This window comes from Labeo rohita, unplaced genomic scaffold (genome assembly GCF_022985175.1).
Source record: "Labeo rohita strain BAU-BD-2019 unplaced genomic scaffold, IGBB_LRoh.1.0 scaffold_409, whole genome shotgun sequence".
Classification (NCBI taxonomy): Eukaryota; Metazoa; Chordata; class Actinopteri; order Cypriniformes; family Cyprinidae; genus Labeo; species Labeo rohita.
In genome coordinates, this window is record NW_026129327.1 from 39,549 (window position 1) to 53,200 (window position 13,652).

General features: G+C 34.1%; 1 protein-coding gene across 1 annotated transcript; it reads left to right on the forward strand.

Moving 5' to 3' along the window:
• The first annotated feature begins 4,588 nt into the window (after positions 1-4,588).
• Positions 4,589-11,115, forward strand: LOC127160641 (sialic acid-binding Ig-like lectin 13). The gene is made up of 8 exons (XM_051103302.1): positions 4,589-4,633; positions 7,250-7,319; positions 7,617-7,982; positions 8,062-8,388; positions 8,479-8,766; positions 8,992-9,079; positions 10,518-10,587; positions 10,750-11,115. The coding sequence occupies exons 2-8, from the start codon at positions 7,274-7,276 to the stop codon at positions 11,113-11,115; spliced, it is 1,551 nt and encodes a 516-aa protein (XP_050959259.1). The 5' UTR covers positions 4,589-4,633; positions 7,250-7,273.
• The last annotated feature ends 2,537 nt before the right edge of the window (positions 11,116-13,652 follow it).

Here is a 13,652-nt window from a genome sequence, read left to right on the forward strand (position 1 = left end):
CATTTCAAATATGAAATACATTATTTCACATAAAGCTTGAAGACCAAGAGTTACTGGCAGAAAAATATGAATGTGATTAGTTTGCAAATTTGATTAGACTCAAATCTATTTAGTTGTTTGAATAAAACATTTAAAAATATATTTTAATATTTATACACATTTGCCATTGGCTTGTTCTAGAAACTTGTAATTAAAAAAAAATGTTATGTTTTGATCAGATTTAAAAAAAACAACAACATTTTTTTATGTGCATGCATTCTGGCTATTGCTTAATATAAAATAACTTTTTTATTTTATGGTCTGTTATGTAAAAATGTATGTCTTAATCCATTTTTTCCTTCATTGTCTTGTAAAATAATTTTTAGTCAACTTTAAATTCTTATTAAAACAGTCATATGGCTTGTTTCTTGAAAAACTGTTTTTGCATATTTTCCATAAAAAACATTCCTGCTTGTTTTTCACAAAAATACATCTTTTTACATTCTGCTATTAAAGACGATACCCAGAAATAATAATTAAAAAAATCAAATGTTTTATCACACTTGAAAGAAATTTTAGCAGTTTAATATAATGTTAAAAATTATTCAATGATTGTTTTTAATTGGTTTTATAGAAGTTAAAGCATGATTCAATGATTATAATTATTATTTGTAAATAAAAATTTGTACATTGTGCATATTTTGAATTCACAGGCTGTGCTGACATATGGTGCCGATAACAGATTAAATCAGTCAAAATAAAGTTATAATTTTGGATATTTAAATAACTTATATAAAGCATTGTTTTTACAAATATTTTGAATTAATAATTCATATATGTTACATCATATCATTATACTTTTGTGAGCAACTAAAAGCACTCAAGCTTTGGGCACTTTATGATCACCAATAATATCTAAATAAATTTTCATTTTGAAATTACAAACATTGCTGTCACACTTTATATTAGTAACAGGCTAGAGTTTAAGTGGGTTACGGAATAGATGTAGTATCAACGGTGACATATTTACAGAAATTAATTACATGCAGGTAATTATATGCAGGTATTTTTACACGTACAATGTAAGTACATATCTACAAATAAGTGCACTTTGTCAAATAATTAATTTAAATGTTAGTACAATAATTGATGATACTTAATATAAAGTGGGTCGAATTTTTCAAGCAAATAATTTCACAAAATAAAATTCATTTTTAAATAAAAGCAACTGATATACAAAACAAATATTCAATATCATCACAAAAAGTTTTCTGACACTTTGTGGTTGTGAGGTGCGAAAGCAATGTGTTTTACATCACGTTTACTCTGCTGGGTTTTTTGCACTTGTGAGGGACTGACTTCACAGCCACTAAAAACTTTGACCCAGGTTGGTCTAGCAAAAAATAAGGCACTGAATAGAGAAGTTGCAATGCAATGACGTTTAGAAACTTTTAAGTGTGACTAAGGCTGGAGTATTATACATTTGTGACCCTGGACCACAAAATCAGTCTTAAGTCGCTGGGGTATATTTGTAGCAATAGCCAAAAATACATTGTATGGGTCAAAATTATTGATTTTTCTTTTATGCCAAAAATCATTAGGAAATTAAGTAAAGATCAAGTTTCATGAAGATATTTAGTAAAATTCTTACTGTAAATATATCAAAACTTGATTTTTGATTGGTAATATGCATTAGTAAGAGCTGGAAATTTTAAAGGTGATTTTCTCAATATTTAGCTTTTTTTGCACCATCAGATTCCAGATATTCAAATAGTTATATCTCGACCAAATATTGTCCTATCCTAACAAACCATACATCAATGGAAAGCTTGTTTATTCAGCTTTCAGATGATGTATAAAGCTCAATTTCGAAAAATTGACCCTTATGACTGGTTTTGTGGTCCTGGGTCACATTTGATTATAAATGCCGGTCCTGTCTGAGTCTGACCTACTGATTTCTCTTCTTGTAAAGCTCATATATAGCTACACTTGAACATGAACACTTGTTTTTTTAAGAAAATAAAATAGAAAACTGCCACAGAGCTGACTCAAAACACTTCTTACCAACCAAAACAAGCACACAAACCGATGAGCAATTTCAACAACGTTTTTCAGCAGTAATTCAACCCTGTCAGTCTTTTCTAACATTCCACAAGAGAAAGAAGGGAGTTCAGAACATAAAATGATGCAAAAATGCTGAAAATTTGTCGTAAGTGCTAAAAGTTTTTGTACAATGATTAAAGAAACACTTATGCATTTAGAGGTTAAACGTGTTATTAATGCTGACACAGGAAATTCAGCCATTATATTGTGTTCCTGATTCTCAAATCAGCAGCAGTGCAGAATTTACTCTGGCTTGACTGTTTTCTCTTTTCTGGTAAGTCGTAAATTTAACTTGTTTGTTAAAGTACTGTTCACTTTGAGAATCGGTTTTAATTTTGTATATTTCCATACAGTCAATTTGCATTATTTGTGTTGCTTAATATCTGATTCTCATCTATATTTTTTTGTAATTTCTGCATGCAAATACCCACAGGGACTGAGCGTTGGTTAATGAAGACATGGACACAACAGAGAAAATCATTCTTTTCTGTTTCCTCTTACAAGGTTTGATTATCATTCCCCTCTGTTCAGTGTGACTGAGAATGTAAATGAACTAGATTAACTAGTTTACGTGCTATATTGACTAGTAGATTAACTATTTTAAATGCTAAACAATGTTAAGACTGCATATGTGAAACTACATGGTAACTTTATTATTAAGTATGTTTATAATTATTATAAAGAGAGAAATGTAATAGAAAATATTAATTTAGTTTTGGAGGAGGTGTTGGAGGGGAGCTCTGTGAGTCTGCGCTGCTCTGCTGAGACTCTCTGCTCCTCTCCTCCACCAACTCTCACATGGAGCTCCACTCCCAGAATCCCCCTGGTTTAATATATGCATTAAACCATTACTTTTTTTTCTTTTTCAGATGCACCTAAAATCTCTAACTATTCCAGCTGTACTACAACTGATGTACCTGTGTGTTTCTGTGAGGCTGATGGGAATCCCTCTCCTAAACTGAGGTGGCATCTGTCTGGACGTCCTGTCTGTAAGTCTTCAAACACGTTCATCAGTGAAGAGAGTTTGAGCAACACAGGCTTGAGGAGCTCCATCACTTTACATCAGTCACTCACACACACATCCACTCTACAGTGTATCAGCAGAAACACTCATGGCAATGCAAGTCAGCTGTTTTATCCTGTGGATCCATGGATCCTACTTCTTAATAAATTGTGCAAGCATGAAGACCAAGAAATACTGGCAGCAAAATATGAATGCAATTACTGTTGATTAGATTCAAATCTATTCAGTTGTTTGAATAAACCAGTAAATCAGTTAGTTTGCTATTGACTTGTTTTAGAAACTTGTAATGTAAAAGTTTTCATATTAAAACGTTTATATATATACTTTTATAGCAAATATTATTTGCTTTTTGCAAAAAATGCTTTTGCTATTTAAAATAAGCATTAATAAGTGTAGCTGTATGTAAAAAATATAAATATCAAAGCTCTTTTTGCCTTTTATCATATGAATCATTCTAAACATATCTAAAAATCTGTTTAAATTACATTTGAAGGATTGAGCAGTTTCCCCTAGAGAGACCCCAAACATAATCTTTAAATAAAAAAATGTAAATTTTGTATAAAATGTGTAAAGCTCACAAGACATGGTGCAGATAAAAGTGATTTACCCAGTTAGGTGGAGATGGATATAATTCAAATGATTATAATTATTTTTTGTATTATTATTTTTATTCTATTTTACATGTGTGTAAAACACATGTGTTATGAATTAATGGATTTTTATTTATCATTGTATTTTTCTGAGCAATTGAAACACTCAAGCTTTCATAACTAATTTTGGGCACTTTATGACCCACAAAAATATCAAAATTAATTTTCATTTCAAAATTACAATCATGAGCACACTTCAAATACTATGTACTTACATCAATAAAAAGTAAATATTATGTGCAGTGTACGTATGTTCTTGTTGTATTGAATTATAAATTTGATTATAAATGCCAGTCCTGTCCAAGTCTGACCTATTAAGTTGTCTTTCTGTAAAGCTCATATATAGCTATACTTGAACATGAACTCATGCTTTTCAGAAAAAAAAAAAAAAGGAAAACATCCAGAGAACTGATGTGCTGCGAGAAACATTTTGACTGATGTAGTGAGTTATAACTGATACACAAAATCACACAAAAGATTCACAGCACACAACACAAAACCTTCAGTTTTAAATAAAATTTTCACCAACCAAATCAAGCAGACAAACTGCTTAACAATTTCAACAAAGATTTCCAACACTAATTCAGCCACGTCAATCTTTTCTATTATTCCACAAGTGATAGAAGGGAACTTCAGAACATAAAATGCTACAAAAAATGTTGAGAGTTTGTTGTAAGTGCTAAAAATGCTAAAAGTTTATGAACATACAAGTGATTTGAGAAACACTTGCAGTATTCATTCAGAGGTCAAACATGTTGTTAATTCTAACACAGGAAGTTCAGTCAGTATATTGTGTTCGTGATTGACACACTTCCACTCAGTCTCAAATCAGCAGCAGTGCAGAATTTACACTGGCTTGACTGTTTTCTCATTTCTGGTAAGTCTTAAATTCTTGTTTTTCTTTGTGTTTCATTATTCTTTAAGCACTGTTCAATTTGAGTAGTTAGAAACTTTTAAAGATTATATAAATATTGTATAAATATGGTAATGTTAGTATATATCCATACAATTAATTTGCGTTATTTGTGGGGTTTAAAATCTGATACTCACGAATACGTTTTGCGATTTTTGCATGTAAATACTTGTAGATGCAAGTATGTTTTCCCCACAAGGACTGAGTGTCTGTCGATGAAGAGATGAACATGGCAGAGAAAATCATTCTTTTGTGTTTTTTCTTACAAGGTTTGATTTTCATTCCCTTCCTCTTCATCTAGTTAGTTAATTAGTTTAAGTGCTAAATTAACTCATTAATTAACGATTTTACGTGCTGAACTATGTTTAGTCTGCATACATGAAACTACACAGTAACTTTTAATTATGTTCACCCCTTATACAAATCATTCTTTAATGCAGTTAAATGTAAAATGAAGATAAAAATAACATGAATATCATATTTCTACAATGCATATATTTACACATAAAAAGGTTCCATGGATCCTGCATCTTAATAAATTGTGCAAGCATGAAGATCAAGAAAATATGAATGTAATTACTTTGCCAATTTGATTAGATTCAAATCTGTTTAGTAGTTTGAACAAACCAATTATGTTCTCATTACTCTGTTTGCTATTGACTTGTTTTAGAAACTTGTAAAATTTTTCAAATAAAAACTCAAATAGCTTTTTACTATTTAAAATCATATCTATAAATAAATTTAGCTGTCTGTATAAAGAAAAATGTCACAGCTCTTGTTGCATTTTTTCATATGAATCAGTATATTGTAAACATATCTAAAAATCAGTTTGAATTACATTTAAGGAGGGAGCAGTTTCCCCTAGAGAGACCCCAAACATAATCTTTAAATAAAAAATTGTAAATTGTGTATAAAATACGTGTAAATCATGAACTCACAGACTTTTCTAACATATGGTGCAGATAAAAGTGATTTACCCAGTTAGATGGAGATGGATATATTTCAAAGTAAAACTATTATTCAATGATTATAATTATTATTTGTATTATTATTATTATTATTTTTATTCTATTTTACAAGTGCTTTGAATTAATTAATATATATCATTGTATTTTTCTGAGCAATTGAAAACACTCAAGCTTTCAGAACTAATTTTGGGCACTTTATGACCCCCAAAAATATCAAAATGAATTTTCATTTTGAAATTACAAGCATGAGCACACTTTGCAGTCCCACTTTATATTAGGTGTCTCTAACTAGTATGTACTTACCAGGGTTGGCAGGTTTTCACAACAAAACCCGCCCAATTGCTCCTCAAAAGTAGCCCAAAACTAGCCCAATCACATTTCAAGGGGGTTGCCCTGTTAAAATCGCAGTCTGGGAGATAAAATTGACTTTTTTGTCTGGGTTCCCCTGGTAAATTTGTATTTCAGGGGCTAAATATGACGTTAATAGGGTCACTTCAAACCGCGGACATCGAAAACAACCTCCAGCAACAGTGGTAAAGTAACCTAATTTTGCAGGAAAACCACAGACTTGGCAACACTGGTACTTGCATCAATAAAGATTAAATATTATGTACAACATGCTTCTGTTCTTGTTGTATTGCAAAACACTTGCGAGGAACTGTCTTCACAGCCACTTGAAAACCACTCTGACCCAGGCTGGCATAGCAAAAATACAGCAGAGAATAGAGAAGTAGTGCAATGACATTTAGACAGTTAAAGTGTGACTAAGGTTTTAAAGAATTATAAATTTCATTATAAATGCCAGTTCTGACCAAGTCTGACCTATTAATTTATCTTCTTGTAAAGCTCATATATAGCTATACTTGAACACGAACCAATGCTTTTTGGGGAAAAAAAAAAAAAAAAACTTCTAGAGAGCTGATGTGCTACGAGAAACATTTTGACTAATGTAGTGAGTTATAACTGATGCACAAAATCACTCAATAGATTCACAGCACACAACACAAAACCTTCAGTTTTAAATAAACTTACACTTTTTACCAACCAAATCAAGCAGACAAACTGCTTAACAATTTCAACAAAGATTTCCAACACTAATTCAGCCGCGTCAATCTTTTCTATTATTCCACAAGTGAAAGGAAAGTTCAGAACATAAAATGCTACAAAAAATTCTGAAAGTTTTTTGTAAGTGCCAAAAATGCTAAAAGTTTATGAACGTGCAAGTGATTTGAGAAACACTTACAGTATTCATTCAGAGGTCAAACATGCTGTTAATTCTAACACAGGAAGTTCAGTCAGTATATTGTGTTCGTGATTGACACACTTCCACTCAGTCTCAAATCAGTAGCAGTGCAGAATATAAACTGGCTTGACTGTTTTCTTGTAAGTCTTAAATTCTTGTTTTTCTTTGCGTTTCATTATTCTTTAAGCACTGTTAAATTTGAGTTGTTAGAAACTTTTAAAGATTATATGAATATGGTATAAATATAGTAATGTTGGTATATTTCCATACAATTAATTTGTGGGGTTTAATATCTGATTCTCATGAAAACTCTCATGAAAAATTTTTGCATGTAAATACTTGTAAATGCAAGTATGTTTTCCCCACAAGGACTGAGCGTCTGTCAATGAAGAGATGAACATGGCAGAGAAAATCATTCTTTTGTGTTTTGTCTTTCAAGGTTTGATTTTCATTCCTTTCCTCTTCATCTTGTTAGTTAATTAGTTTAAGTGCTAAATTAACTCGTTAATTAACAATTTTACGTGCTGAACTATGTTTAGTCTGCATACATGAAATTATACAGTAACTTTTAATTATGTTCACCCTTTATACAAATTATTCTTTAATGCAGTTAAATGTAAAATGAAGATAAAAATAATATTAATTTAGTTTATAACACATCAGAAATGTGTTGGTGCGTGTGAATGCTTTACTTTGTCTCTTGTGTTTGAGTGCTTTTGTAATATGTGTGTTATAGGTGTTTGCTGTAGAGATTTCAGCATCAGTCTGCCAGAGAATATTGAAGCTCTCAGTGGATCATGTGTGATCATAAACTGCGGATTTGAGATAAATGAAACGTATGACAAAGACCTCACTGAGACAGCTACAGGACTGTGGTTCAAAGATGGGACTGAGGTGACCAAAAATCTAGTGTTTAACTTAAGTACATCAAGCCAGAACAAAATAAAAGGGAATATAACTGGAAAATTAAAAGACAAGAACTGTACCACTGTCTTTTATGATCTCAGATCAAATCACAGTGGTCAATATTACTTCAGGATTGAGGGTGAAGGTGAACTGAAATGGAACTATAAACTAAAGAATGTTTTAATTCAAGTCATTGGTGAGTCTTAAACTTTTGAATACTAGTGTGTATTATGATCAATATACATATATGTATATAAATTTGTGTTTTTTTCCAGACTCTCCTCCCAAACCCACAGTGCAGCTGTATGTGGAGCAGAAGAAGGTGCAGGATCAGGAGGAGGTGTTGGAGGTGTTGAAGGGGAGCTCTGTGAGTCTGCGCTGCTCTGCTGAGACTCTCTGCTCCTCTCCTCCACCAACTCTCACATGGAGCTCCACTCCCAGAATCCCCCTCAGTGAGAGCAGCAGACTACAGGAGCTCATCTCTGATCTGAACTTCACTGCTACTCACCGTCAACACAGAGTCACTTTCACCTGCACTATAACCTACCAGCTACAGGACGAGAACAAAACAGCACAGAACAACATCACATTACATGTTCAGTGTAAGATTGTTGTGGCATCATTTCTTCTGTCCTCCGTAAGTGATCTATAAATATATATACATCAAACTGTTACCTTTTTCTCTTTTTCAGATGCACCTAAAATCTCTCCGTCCTCCAGCTGTGTCAGAACTGATGTAACTGTGTGTTTCTGTGAAGCTGATGGGAATCCCACTCCTGAACTGGAGTGGCATCTGTCTGGACGTCCTGTCACTAACTCTTCAAACACGTTGATCAGTGAAGAGCGATTGAGCAGCACAGGCTTGAGGAGCTCCATCACTCTACATCAGTCTCTCACACACACATCCACTCTGCAGTGTGTCAGCAACAACACTCATGGCAATGCAAGTCAACTGCTTGAACTGCCTTCCGCTGTTGAACGTGAGTTTCAGTTCTGTGATTCATCCGATGTAAGAGCTTCTGTTAATAATCTGAAAATGAAAATCATGCATTCATCATCTTCAGTGGGAATGCTAATCCTGATGTCTTTTCAGATAGTTTTTTTGCAGTTGCAATCATGGTTACTTTGTTGTTTAAAGATTACAGTATGATGCTCAATCAGTCAATCATCAGTGGTTTTTCAAACACTCATTTATTCTTCTTTAGGTTTGAATCTTGTCTCTATGATGATTGGAGTTGCTGTTGTGGGTTTGGTGGTCCTGTTGTTTTCCGCCATTACATACATATGTGTACGGTAGGTGCACGCCACACCTGAGGTATTAAGAATGATGCATAGAAGAGCACTGTGACTAAATTAGTAAGAAAAACAGATTCAGTATATTTGATTTGATTAATGTGTTGTATATAAGCTGATATCATTTTGAATTTTAACAGAGGTGTAATCAAGTAATTATACGTAAAGAAGTTCACTTCCAGAACAGAAATTTACAGACAAGTTACTCACCCCCTTGTCATCCAAGATGTTCATGTCTGTCTTTCTTCAGTCAATAAGAAATTGTTTCTTCAGGAATTATCTCCATATAATCGACTTCAATGATGCCCCCAAGTTTGAACTTCCAAAATGGAGTTCAAATGCAGCTTCAAATGGCTCTGAATGATCCCAGCCGAAAAGAAGGGTTTTATCTAGCAAAACGATCAGTCATTTTCAAAACAAATTAACAATTTATATACTTTTTCACCTCAAACGCTCATCTTGTCTAAGTCTGCGTGAACTTTTTTTCCCACTTCAATACGGTCAATACAGTTAGGGTATATCGAAAAACTTCAAAATCGTCCTACATCGCTGCAGAAGTACTGACCCAGTGTTTACAAAGTGAACATGCAAAGAAGGTCAAACACCCTTTACCAAAAAAAAAAGGGTAAAACAATGATGTATGATGATTTTGACTTTTAAGATGAAAATGAGACGGGAGTTTTCCGACATACCCTAACTGTATTGACCCGGATTACACAGAGTGTGTACATTGCAGAGACGAGACAAAATGAGCATTTGAGGTTAAAAAGTATACAAATTGTCAATTTGTTTTGATCGTTTTACTAGATAAGACCCTTCTTCTTGGCTGGGTTCATTTAGAGCCATTTGAAGCTGCTTTTAAACTACAATTTTAAAGTTTAAACTTTGGGGCACTATTGAAGTCCACTATATGAAGAACATTCATGAAATGTTTTCCCCAAAAAAACATAATTTTTTTATCGACCCTGACCCTTAAGTTACATTTAAAAATACATCTTGAATCAGTATTGTTGCAATATATAATTAAATATTAAACCAAGACGATTTGTTTTTTAAGAAAAAAGCTTGCTTGGTTTTAAACTGTAGATACACTTTTTTTTAAATTAATAAAATAATTTGACGTGTGGTTGTCATGTGTTGAAATGTAATCATGAGGGGAGCTGACTTATCACATGTCACATTTCTAATAACCAGCTTGACACCAAGTCTTTACATAGAAATGAGAAGTTAGCCTGAGAAGCTCTTAAGCATATACAGCAGATCCTACTTGTTTTGATAATTTGCATCAAATGCAATGACGTTTTATATTCATATATTTATTTTTATGTGTGACTTTGGTGCCAATCCTGCTTGACTTAATTTTGCTAAGTTAAATTATTTTACTTATTTTACTTTATTTATTTATTTATTTTATTTTATTTTATTTTTTTCCTTTTAGAAAAGACGATGTGAAGCTTCCACAGAATACACAAGAAGTCACTAAGAGAAGTGGTCAAAATGCATATGAAGTGAGTTACAATAGACACCACAAATAATTAACTCATAAACACACATTCACAAAAACATGAAGTTCTAAATAGACTTAAATACAATTTTTCCAAAACTGCTAGACAATTTAAACAGACACACTAGAGCTTTCCACCACTGATTCATCTCTGTCGATCCTTTAGGTCGGTCCACAAGACACTCAAGATGAGTCTCTTTATGTCATGATGTCATCTGCTGGAGCAAAATCAATCACAGCAAATGAAGAATCTGTTATTTATTCCTCCATGGACTTCACAAATTCTACACCACGAGAGGATGGGAGCATCTCCTCACTTAATGCTGATTATGGTGTGGTCCAGGATTGTTCTGGAGGGCTGGCAAAGACTGAGAGCTCCATGGGAGAGTCTTCAAGAGTAAAAGAAGCACAGGTGATTGATTGCTTAGTAAGCACAACTGCACTTACAGAGTCAAAGCAATCAGAGGACGAGCTGTTTGTAGACACCTCTCAGCTTTATGCAAAGGTTAAACGTCGTAACTGTCAGACCTGAAGCCATCCCTTTATTTCTTTTCTCCTAAAAAGATAGTTCAGATTTATGTAAACGTGTGATATTTTTAACAATAAGGCCCTATTATTCCTGACACGTCATATGTGTTCGTTCAAAACAAATGGCAACTGAAAAAAAAAAGTTCTTATGCACACATAACTATTTTTTTTTTTACATTATCTCAGCTTTTTGATGAATATCATATAAATATTTTCCCCAAATTTTCTATTCGTTAACGTTTTGTGATGGTCCTTTGAAGTGTCTTGGAGTTCCCATAGGAATGTGACACGTTTTATAGTATATGTATAATTCTGCTTTCAGAGCCTCAAAGTCTTAATAAAAATTTAAATAGTCTGAAATAGAGGCATTTCTGAATTAATGAGTGAGAAAAGTCTTAGATTTTTAGCCCTTATGAGGCTAAACATAACATTTGATGTACTAATGACTTTTACTAATGAATTTTACATGACTATAACAAAGTGGACTTAGACATAGAAACAATTTTCTCTGTGTCTTTAACATTATCAGGCAGTTTCAAACATCCTGTCCACCTTTTTCATACATCCCATGATGCTTTGGGCAAATTGTGGGAGTAACTTGCGTTAAAATTTAAACGATGACTGCCAGTAAACATGTTTAAAGGTTCGCTTTAAGAATGTAATAATAATTATTTAAGGTGACATTATTATCAATCCTCAAACATCGAACATCAAAAACAAACTTTAACAACTGCACAGTGTCTGTTCTTTTCATATTAAAGTTACAAATACAAAGAAAAACATCAGGATGAACAGAACACAGTTAGTGAATTGAAAATAGATTTTGTCACAGGTGTTCTTGTAAATATTAGATTTTAGATTTTAGATTTTTTTAGATTTTTTTTTAAATAATGTAACTTCACAGATAATTTTACAAAAAAGTATTTATGACACCAAAATATACTAAATATATGTGTAACGTTTTTTTAGATGGTTATCAATTGGAAAAAAAATCTGAAAAAAGGGTGTTTTGTGGGTTATTGTCACAAATCTGGCTGTGACCTTCGGTCCGCTCACCACCAGATGTCGCCCTCTCACATTCACATTACACTGACAGTTGCACCACTCCCCAGACTACGTTTCCCATCAGCCATTGCACTGATCACCTGCAGCCAATCAGAGACTCTATTTAAACCCCGGACTTCCTCTCACTAGTCGCCGAGTATTGGATTGTTGTTAGCATTCGTACAAATCCTTGTCCTAGTTATCCTGTGTCTCATTTGTTCTTGTTTTGCCTTGCATTCTTAGTCTTGTTTCTTAGCCAAGTTGTATCGTTTAGTCTGTCTCGCTGCCTGCCTTTTGGAACTCTAGCCTGTCTTTTCGGATTAACCTTTTGCCTAGCCCCCTGGATTACATTCGCCGTTCTCGGACCCTCGCCTGCCTTACAGACTACTCTTTTGTCTTGCTCGAACATACCTGCCTGCCGATACCTGACCCTGCCTGTTTGACCATGTCTTTGTCGATGTCCTCCAATAAAAGTCTTCAGATGGATCTGCCCGTTTCACATCTGTCCACAAGTCCAAAAGGGGCGGCGTTTCCCTTTAGACTCTCTGCCCATCCTGTCACAGCCACGAAGGCCATCAGCGAACTCTCTGCCCGTCCTGTCACAGCCACGGAGGCCATCAACGAACTCTCTGCCCATCCTGTCACGACCACAAAGGCCGTCAGCGAACTCTCTGCCCATCCCGTCACGACCACGAGGGCCCTCAATGAACTTTCTGCCCTGTCTGTCTGCTCAGCTCCAACAGAGACTGCTGTTAAGCCTACTGTTTTCCCTGCCTCTCTCCTTGTTGCTCTGTCTGCCTCTTCTGTCTCTGTTCTCCCCAGGTCCCAGTCCATGGTCCCAGTCCATGACGTAGGTGTCTGCTCCGCCTAGGTGGGCTCCTGGGGTGCCTGCTCCGCCCTAGAGGGCTCCTGCGCCGCCTGCTCTACGTTACAGTTATAAAGCATTTGGAAAGTTTTGTTCCCTTACTAAAAACTATGCTTTTTTTATTTATGTATCTCTTCCAGATCAAATGATTTGTTTCAGTCATTTTGAATGGAAGTTCACTAAACCAGAAATGCTGTCCATGGTAATTTTAAACAGTAGATTTGTTCAGAAAATGGTGGATAGGCATAATTCTAAAGCATCTAAAGCATTCTTAATAGCAACCTTTGTCAAAGATTTATGTCCACTAATATTACTTATGTCTGGGAGAAAGTGCAATGTGCAATATGATGAAATAGTCCTATCTTCTAAATAAGGGTGTGTTCACATTTGTAGTTCGGTTGGTTTGAAAATTATACATTTGGTTCCTGGTACATTTAGCGTTCACACTTGCATTTTTGACAGCGAACCTAAAGATGCCGAACCTAAAGTGCGTTCACAACCTGATTGGTCGGTTTGAATGACGTATATTTCGTGACTGAATGCACCAAACACTCCAAACTAAAGGAAAAGTTGTGTTCGACTTAAAGCGGGGTGCGGGTGTAAGACACAAAAGTACCCATTCACTGATTACT